Raw genomic sequence first — 10102 nt, 5'->3', positions numbered from 1 at the left:
TAGCCAGGAAACATCTACAACATTGATGTCCTCATCAACCGAGCAACAATCTACACTTGTTACTGCACTTGTTACACCAACAGGAACAATGGAGCCAACAATGTCAACATCAACATTCACCTCAAATGGAGAAACAAGTACTTCCAACAGTAATCAATCTACAACAACATTAATTTCCCCCACAAATACAGAGGTTTCCTCAGGTTCACCCTATACATCCCATCCACAAACTACACATTTCACACAAACATCTCCTGAAGACAAATCTGAAACAACACCAATGGCGACCAGCAATAAACAGCTCCCAGTTAGTAGCCAGGAAACATCTACAACAATGATGTCCTCATCAACAGGGCAACAATCTACACCCCTCACGGCTGTTACAACAACAGGAAAAATAGAACCAACAATGTCAACCTCAACATTGACATCGATTGGAGAAACAAGTACTTCCAACACTGATCCAGCTGCAACAACTGTAATTTCAACCACAAATACAGAGGTTTCCTCAAGTTCACACTCAACATTCACAACACTGACCACTAATTTCACACAAACGTCTCCTGAACATAAATCTGAAGCTACTCCAATGGGTCCCATCCCAACTGTGCTCCCATTGACTAGCCAAGAAACCTCTACAACATTGATGTCCTCATTGACAGTGCACCAATCCACACCTATCCCGAAAGTGACACCAACACTTAATACTCTTTCAATACCATCTTCAAAAGCTTTGACGTCAGTGGAAATCATCACCACAAACACATTTACGAGAAAAACTCATTCAACATCAACTATCATTCCCCTTTCAAATACAACGTTTACATTAACAGCACAACCTACAACTCCTCAATGTCAGAACTGTCAATGTTTGGGGGGTACCTGTAAATTCATTGTCACACTTGGAAAATGTCAATGCCTCTGTCAGGATTTTTTTTTTGGAGAGTCCTGTTCTTTTGGAAAGAATGACACAACTCCTCATATTGGTGAGGTTTTTCATACCCAAATATTGATTTCCAAAATATGCTCCAACATTTTTTGGGGAAATATATAATATGTTTGCAATGTCAATAAATTTGTCTATTTTTGTTTGCAGACCCTGAGGAATTGCCAACTCGGAAAGCACATTTTTCTTTAGAAATCCAGGTCCATTTTCAATCGGCCTTTAAAGATCTTAGCTCACCTCAATCGTTGGAATTCATCAAAACCTTAGAACTACAGGTAGACCATTTTCTTATTTATTTACACAGCAATCGTTGCAATAACTTTAACTTATACACATTTTTCTGTAATTAGTTTTTTGCTCTATACTTTTTTTTAATGTTACTGTCGAAACATATGTTTATATCATTAATAATAATACATTTTCCCTGTGTTGTAGATTGAAGCTTTATGCAAAGAAGCAGATCCACAAACCTTTAAAAAAGTACAAGTCATCAATTTATTGTGAGTTTTCATTTAACTTTACTGATAAAATAACTCAAATTACTCTTTAATCCAGAACAGTTTATTTTCTATTGGTAATATCTATATTTTCTTTTACTGTAGACCAGGAAGTGTTGTTGCAAAGAGTATGGCAGAGTACATTTATCCAAACAATGAATCTCAAATCCAGTTTGTCAACACTCTGCTTGATGGGAGGTTGACTAACATCTTGAATGACACAAAAAACCTCATGATGATTTCTAAGGCCTTTAATGCAGTCGTGCAGTTGAAGGAAATCACCTTCCAGCCACCTGAGATAAAAAGTATGTACAGGCAGTGATAAACGTGTATATTTGACTTATTGTCAGTTGTTCATTCATCATTTTTTGTTTGTTTGTTTGTTAATGATAACTTAATTTACTTTTTTGCAATCAGATATCACAGATATTAAGCCTTTTGTAAACTGTTCTCAGTTTACTAATTACACTGCTGTGATCGTTAACGGTAAATGGCAGTGTGTAGGACCTTGCAAAACCAACACGGATTACTGTCACCAGCATGGAGAGTGTTACAATGACATTAGCAAGGGGCCAATCTGTAGGTAAGCATGAACATCACTTTGTATCTCACATTTGTCATATTTTTGCGTATAATGTCACTTTCATTAAACATTTGTTTTGCTTTTATGGCCTTTTAATCCAGATGCTTTGAGTCTAGCCTTGAGCAGTTTTATGGCCCACAATGTGACGTCTCCCGTTGGGGTCCAGGTTTCTATGGTGCACTGTTTGGATCATTGGCAGTGGTGCTCCTGCTCTTAATTATCATCATCATTTCTGTCATCGTAAAAAAGAAAGGAATGGTTGTTTGGTGGGTTCCTAGATAACACTATGCGAATGTTCAAAATAAAATTTCCGCTGTAATCATTTTTTTTAAACATTGCTCTATTTTAGGAAAAGGAGCAACTCCTATAACAGAAGATTCTCAGCTTTTGAAGAAGACTTCTTTGACTTCTCTGAGACAGGTGTGTTGTCAGTAATCCGTTTTTTTAAACAGCTTACAATTTCTCAGAAAGGACACTTACATTTGCAATTTAAAATATTATCCTGTTTCTTTACTCCAGGAAATCACAACTTGGGACTTGCAGGTACATACCAGAGGAATTTAGGCAACAACTAAAAAGTGATCACAACTGATTACAGGTGTTCTTGTTTACTATTTTGTTTTTACATACAGTACCTATTGAAGAACTGATAAATGTAAGATTGTAGTTTAATTGTTGATATCAATGTCATCATTCGTGTGTCTATCCAGGTCACAACAAAACATCCAGAGGTTTTTGAACATCAACCCCAGATTATGGCTTCAGAATGCAACATTTTGTTAATAACAATGGTTTTCCATGGTAGTAGTGAGGAACATTACAAATTGTATGAGCTACCAACTTTATATTGCACATAATGTATTAGAATTGTAATTTGTTGTTATGATATTAATGACTTTTTTTTATAATATTTGTAATTCAATGTAGCCTCTTGTGCCCTATCTTAAAATAAACATGTAAAATCATACATCAGTGAATTCAAATTACACTAACCATTTGTCTTTTCAATGACACTGTTGCTCTGCTCTTAAATTCAACGTAATATACAGCTCTGGAAGAAATAATAATTAAGAGACCACTGCACCATTATCACTTTCTCTGGTTTTACTTTTTACATGCGTTTGAGTAAAATGAACCTTTTTTATATTTGATCATATAAACTACGGACAACATTTCTCTGTTTGGAATTCAACAGAAACTGGAATGGCTGCCATACATGTAGAGATTGAGATTTAAGATACATTTTGAGTGGTCCCTTAATTTTTTCCAAAGCTGTATGTAACATGTGAAAATATTGAATTCTGTCCCTTCTTGAACTCTTGTCGGGAGGGAATGTTGGCTTCAGCTTAGAAGTCAGTGTCTAGGGTTTCTGAATGTGTATTAAATCATCTAAGAAAGTACATTTTATTGATGACGTTCCCTAAATTCACTACAATGTCCTGTCACTAGATGGCATACACACACACATATTTTAATGGTGTGCCTTTTCAATATGGAAAAATTGGGCACAGAGAGAAAGCGAGTTTTAAACAAATATTATTGTTCCTATCTATCTTAATCGTTTGTGGCATTTTTTTTTTATTTGCAACTATACCTCAAAATACTAGTGCAAATCCCCGCTGCTGGTCCTCAACATCACTACATTTCTGTTTTTCTATCCGACCGACCACATTGTTGGCTATTTGAGTCCACCTAGTGGTAGACTCACCTGATCATTACTTTATCTTTGCTTGATGTACCATATTGTCTTTACAAGAACTCTTACCTAAGTAACATTTGACCAGCAGCACTTCATTCTAAGTTAAATATGTACAACTCTGTCCCCTTTACTAACCAAGACCAGTTACAATGAGAGAGGATGTCAATACGCACAACAGTATTAATTAGAAATTGGCCATATTCGTTTTGTCTTTTTTGACAGATTGCAGATATGCATTTTCTTGCTATATTCACAAGTGTAAATATTATTATATATATATATAACAGACAAGCAAGCATACCAAGCAATCATTCTCCACAATTTGTCTATACATCTTATTATTATTCACAATGTCATTTTTCCCACTTTCTTTTTGAGAAGTTATTTTGATTATACATTTTGAGGTGTATCTTTACAATGTTGATCTATGCAACCATGTTAAGATTCAGTCACAGAAACCAAAAATTGCTCTATTGCTTTTAGACAACTGCAGACTAACCAGCAGAGGCTGTATAGCAATTATTGCAGCAGTTATCATAATTGCTGTAATAATTATTATCATTAAAATATATCAATCAGCAGTGTTAGCTAGGACTCCTATCTTCTTTACTTAGTCCAAAGATATGTTTGATGTCATTGAGCTGCTTCAACTTAAGTCTGACATACTCAATTTAAGAATTACACCCACGTAAGAGGTCAAACTCTAATTGCATGAGGAGAAATGTAGTAGCGTTGCCAAAATAAAGCTCCGTCAGAAAACAATGTTTAGTAAGATAGTGTCAGCTTAAGAAACTATTTTGGCTAAATAGGATTAAAAATAATAATTAAAAAGTAAAATCTATAAGAAAGTGTCATGTCTGAGTTTGGGCATAGAGCACATCCAAAGTGCCACAGCAGTGCAATGTGTTTAATTCAGAAAGTGATCACAAACCAAACGCTTTGTAATTTCATCTGGCACCTGATCTTTGATTAAAACGAGCAGCCTGTTTTCAGTTGCCATAGTCAACATCCATGCTGTCGCCTAGCAGCTCACAGGTAAAAGGTTATGCTCCATTAAAACAATAATGCTAAATCGATTGCAATTTAACAAAAACGTAAAGCTACAGAAATGTTCAGTTGAGGTGTTTAATGTAAATGCAGCTTAATTGAAGATAGTTTGGTAATTATTTAACCAGTTCTACTCTGTATGGCTTATTCTGGTTGTGACTCTATGCCTAACCACATGGACTCAAGTCAAGAGTACAACACTTGCAACATTGTTAAGCACTTGAAACAAAAAAAACGTGTGGGCGCAGAGCTGGCTGCCACAGAGCATCTAAGCTGTCATGCAGGAGGAGACCGTGCTCTAACCAGGAAGAGGAAGGCAGTGTGCTGTACACCTGTCAGTCGACCATTGTAAGTCACTCTTCTTTCTCTGGAAAGAGGCCAGTCACAACAAGGCACAGCACGAGGGTGTGTGGGTGATAAAACAGGCCAAACAGCTGAGTTGAGAGTTCAGGCTTGACAGATTGAAGAAACAAAATGAAGCAGTTTCATAAATAAGTCATTTTATTTAGCTTTCTTTTCAAAGACTATATGCTTTTCAACTATTCATAAAAACAAATGGAATTGTTAAATACTGTACACATCATACTGTACTCTCCCAGTGCATGTCTTCACCACAGCAGAGAAGGTATGTCTTAATAAACTAGTCTTCATTCAGTTTTATTATTTCTAATAAGACATATGAATACCTTAAGATTAAATAGTATCAGTGTATGTAAACATTTTCTTCAGAAATTTAAGTCAAATGCAACATTGTGTTGGCAAGGTTTTGTGAGCAGGAGGGAGAACAAAAAGTATAATTTAATGACCGTTTGACCTTAGCAGTTATCCGTTTCCCAAACTGACCACCATGTTCGATACCAAGGGTTACTTCAATACATTTTGCTACATTTATTATATTATCCTGATGCTTCTTGAGCAATCTACAACAATACAATTCATACATTTTCTAGGCTGCCAGCAGCCAAAGTCTCTCAGACCACACCCACTGCAATCATGTAAGGCAGGAATGCATGAGCAGAACAGGAAAGTCTGTGTCAGGTAGGTAAACCCTGCACTGTCTTTGTAATGCGTCTGTATTAACAGGTTAGCCAAACATCTGTGATCTAAGCTCTGCGTGATCTAAAATATATTTTTAAGGATATCCGGTTAGAATTGACTTTATGTTACTCTTAACTGAGGTGTAACTGAATTAAAACTGTGTCAGGTCCCACAATGAGTTGGTTACCTCATCTATATACATTATAATTTATGATTTTACCTTTGTAGAAAGGGGGTTATGTGAAATATAGGATTAATATTAAAAATGGAGGTAGTATATGAGGCAAATTAGTTCCAAGCAATGACTCACAGCTTGACCAACAATAAGCTCCTCCAAGTGTTTGGTGGAATTTCAGTAAGTATAGCATACATTCACTTAATGTTCAACAAGCCCATTTCTGTGCAACAAAACAGACCTGGACACTGAAAGCAAGCAATCTCTTTTAGAGGGCTGTACTAAAAAGCAGGCACTACAAAAAAGCAGAGCACTGTAACAAGTAGGGTTGATAGTTTTCTACCAAAATTCTCGCCAGAATACTTTTTCAACTGCTGTTCGCATGCCTGTATGTGCAAACACATACAAGCACGAACAGACACATTCATCAACTACACCATATAAGCTGCACTAGACATTCCAATGGAAACATGCGTAGCTACCAGTAATGTAACCACCTCTTAGTACAAAATGTACCATGTGGAAAACATCAATTTACACAGATATAGAGGCCTGATTAAGACTGCAACTTCATCAAGGCAGGGAAATCATATCAGTGTTGATATATAATAGCAAACAAAAAAGAGATTTGTGTGCTAGCATCCTTCATTTTGTTAAAAAAAAAAAATTAATAGGCCTTGTATTTCGACTTCATATATTGATGATACATGTTTACATTACTGACCTTTTGTCCCTTGTAAGATACAAAAGCAGTGTCAATGCACCTCACAAAACATCCTCAACCTTCCAGACACTGAAAATACTGAACACGCGAGGTTCAAGGCCCGCTTGTACCTTCCGGCTGTACCACATCATGAAATAAAAAAAAAAGAAAATCATATAAAAAAATAAGCTCTACATTGTTAAATTTTGCCCACAATCTATAGTCAGAGATACAATTTGTACATAAAGTATCTCAGTTGTGATAGCTATTTCAACAATACCAGTAACTGAATACAGTGCACACATACCCTGTGTGTTGAGAATACATAGGGGTAAAAAAATATATAAAATAAGTAAAAGCAGCAGTTTGAGGGTTGTTAGCGTCCAGTTTCACAATTTTTTCAAGTGGTTTTTGCTCATGTACAGTAGAGTCCTCTGCTACTTCTAAAACTTTTCAAACTAAATCTACCTGTGCTTTCCTTCTAGTGGGACAGTCCCAGTTTGAGTCTGATACATCTGTATTGCGAGCTGCAGGGCTATCCTTGACCCGGAGAAATCTATCTACACAAGGCGAGTCCACCAAAGCAGTCCGCTGAGGCATGAGATAGTAATGTGTGGTGCTGGCCTTCTTGCCGTTCTCCATAACAGGGAAAATGCAGGGGGAGCCCTCACTGTTCTGTCTCTGTAAACCCCGATAGCTCACGTAACGAGGGTTGGGTGCAAAGCTTTGGGTTGGGGGCATCACCCCATTAAAGTATGTTGGGAGGCTCTTGGGGCTGGGTGTGCGGGAGCTGCTTCTGGACAAAGGTTCCCTTGGAGGCACCTTTGGTGGTTTGTCCTCATCGCTATAAGCCCCAGACGAGACATCTGCTGACCAGCGGCGGTTGTCTCCTGTCTTGATTGTTCGTGGAGGGATAGGAGGTGGCACCCCGGGCTTATCCATACTTTGAGTATGGCGCTTGTGGCACGTGAGGCGCAGCGAAGGCTTGTTGAAGGATCCAGCTGGGCCAGAGTGCGAGCGTCGGAGCCTCCTCTGAGCCTTGTCCTGCTGTCTCTGACAGACCACAGGCTCAGGTGGTTCCTGAGGTCGCTGCTGCTCAAACTGTTCCCGCACTTCCTGAGGAGGATATGCCTGGTGCTGCTGTGGGGGTTGCCTCGGGCTTTGCGGCCCTAATGGACCATCGTAGTAAGCGTAGTTAATCTGGCCACAGCTCCTTCGACTGGGGACTCCATAACGAAAAGGAGACGATTTGGAACACTGATCAGATACCAGGCAGCGGCTTTCGTCGGGGCTAGTGAAAAACTCTACTTCATTGTCCATCGCCTGCTCCTGGGAGATGTCCGTGTGCGGGGGGATGGGGGGCAGAGGTTTGGAGCATCTGCCTGGCGTCTGAGGAGGACTGCTGCACACCGAGAGCCTCTGGAACGAGGGGACCACCTGGTCGTCATCTGCAGGACTTGGGGTGGAGGGTTCAACGCTGCAAGACAGGGAGAGATGGGAGGGCCGGGACTGTTTTGGAGGTAATCTCTGTGAGCTTGGACTGTGTTTATGTCCTGTCAGAGCAGACAAATGGAGGGGAAAAAATGACATCAATTTTATGGCACAGTATTAATTTATTTGAATGACAATCATCATTGCCTTCTACAACTTTAGTAAAAGCTATAAAACAGATAGACTACTAGCTTTCTCTGTAATTCTGGAAAACCACTTACTACTTGCAGTATGGAGCTGATGATTTTTACAAACAATTATGTATTTCAGAAGAGCTGCACTATGCAGATGAGAGATCATGCACTTACGTTCATAGCTTAAAGACGGTGGAGGTGGCACTTTATGCTGGGTGCGATAGCTGTGATCTGAGTGTGCAGTGTCCATACTGAAGTAGAAGCTGTTAAAAAAAAAGAAAATGAATAGATTAGTACTGGTTTAGATTAATCATATACCATTCCATCATAACTAATAAGACTGACCTGAATAATAAAAATGCGGCATGTCATGTAGATTTTAAAAAACTTCCCCTAATAAACTCCTAGCCGAGGCATTTGAACACTTACTTGTCCAGCTCATTGGGATGGGTCCAGGAGGGTTGGGATCCAGCCATGCTGTGACAGTAGCTGCCCCTCAGGAAGGGGTTTTCGATGGGAAAAGAGATCTCCTGGGCAGTCAGGCCCACTGTGGACATGCTCCAGGCACACTCGGGTCGCATCAGAGTCAGGAAACACTCAGATCACCCGGCTGGCTACCCCTGCTTCTGGTGCACCTGTAACACAGCCAAGACACAAGCCGTGAATGACGGTGAAAGGAGGCTGACGGCAAACGCAGATGAGATGAAACAGAACATGTGGTAGCACATTGAAAAATACTCTCTAAACGCAAGGCACACATACTCCATGGGAAGAAAGAAGTAAAGCAAGTCCAGATATTAGAATCAGTCTTGTGCTTGTGACTCCTTTTCTGTTAAGTACTAGACAGACAAGAAAACAATCTCCTATGACAGAGGAATGACAAGTAGTGCACAGTGGGGCAAAAAAGCATTTAGTCAGCCACCAATTGTGCAAGTTCTCCCACTTAAAAAGATGAGGCCTGTAATTTTCATCCTAGGTATACCTCAACTATGAGAGACAAAATGAGAAAAAATAAAATCCAGAAAATCACATTGTCTGATTTTTAAAGAATTTATTTGCAAATTATGGTGTAAAATAAGTATTTGGTCACCTACAAAAAAAACAAGCTTTCTGGCTCTCACAGACCTGTAACTTCTTCTTTAAGAGCCTCCTCTGTCCTCCACTTGTTAACTGTATTAATGGCACCTGTTTGAACTCGTTATCAGTATAAAAGACACCTGTCCACAACCTCAAACAGTCACACTCCAAACTCCACTAGGTTGAGTCGTAAGAAAGGGAGGTTGTGCGAGATCAACTACACACAATGGTCCTTTCACAGAGACAAACCAAAGTAGCACTCGGTATACTGTCAAGCAGGGTTAGGAGAAGGACCTAGTAGATTTACGAGAGATCGTTCTGAACGTCTGCCGCCGACCCTGTAATGACCGAATTCGTCCCCCTGTGCCAGACCGTGACGTCCTAAACTCAGGGACGCGCCGGCACACACAATGACTACCATCGGAAACAATGAAAACCAGGGTCGAGAGACGTCCAAGTGAAGCTGATCCAGGCGGGGCACACCAAAGACCCTAAAAACGAGTGGCAAGAACACTAGTAAAACTGGGGTGCCCACTCTAGAACGCAGCCTCGGGGTCTAGCTCCCTTAATAGTCACAGAACATACAGAAGAAAGATTATTAACGAGGTGTCTAACTAAGAAGTGGTGGTTCGACGAATGGGATAACGTCTAAGTAGAAGGGTCGGAGGTCTAGACTGTTAAAGACAAAGACCACAGGAAACTGTCAGGAAAC

At 39.4% G+C, this 10102-nt stretch overlaps 2 protein-coding genes across 2 annotated transcripts in view; one reads left to right on the top strand and one right to left on the bottom strand.

The window, feature by feature from the left end:
• The first annotated feature begins 646 nt into the window (after positions 1–646).
• On the top strand, positions 647–2601 carry LOC104955450 (mucin-3B). Its single transcript, XM_010782777.1, has 8 exons — positions 647–986; positions 1097–1221; positions 1382–1446; positions 1549–1748; positions 1861–2026; positions 2128–2292; positions 2376–2446; positions 2546–2601. Exons 1-8 carry the CDS (start codon positions 647–649, stop codon positions 2599–2601), a joined length of 1188 nt encoding a protein of 395 aa, XP_010781079.1.
• A 2660-nt stretch (positions 2602–5261) lies between these two features.
• errfi1a (ERBB receptor feedback inhibitor 1a) overlaps positions 5262–10102 on the bottom strand; it is a 13735-nt gene continuing 8894 nt past the window's right edge. Inside the window, exons 2-4 of the mRNA XM_010782570.1 lie at positions 8743–8948; positions 8488–8576; positions 5262–8241 (exon numbers count right to left, since the gene is read on the bottom strand). Of these exons, the coding sequence (XP_010780872.1) occupies positions 7142–8241; positions 8488–8576; positions 8743–8894 (1341 nt within the window). The 5' untranslated portion in view covers positions 8895–8948 and the 3' untranslated portion in view covers positions 5262–7141. The remainder of the gene's footprint in view (positions 8242–8487; positions 8577–8742; positions 8949–10102) is intronic.

Source organism: Notothenia coriiceps, unplaced genomic scaffold (assembly GCF_000735185.1).
Source record: "Notothenia coriiceps isolate Sejong01 unplaced genomic scaffold, NC01 NC01_scaffold00024667, whole genome shotgun sequence".
NCBI lineage: Eukaryota > Metazoa > Chordata > Actinopteri > Perciformes > Nototheniidae > Notothenia > Notothenia coriiceps.
This window is presented reverse-complemented; position numbering and strand designations above follow the sequence as displayed.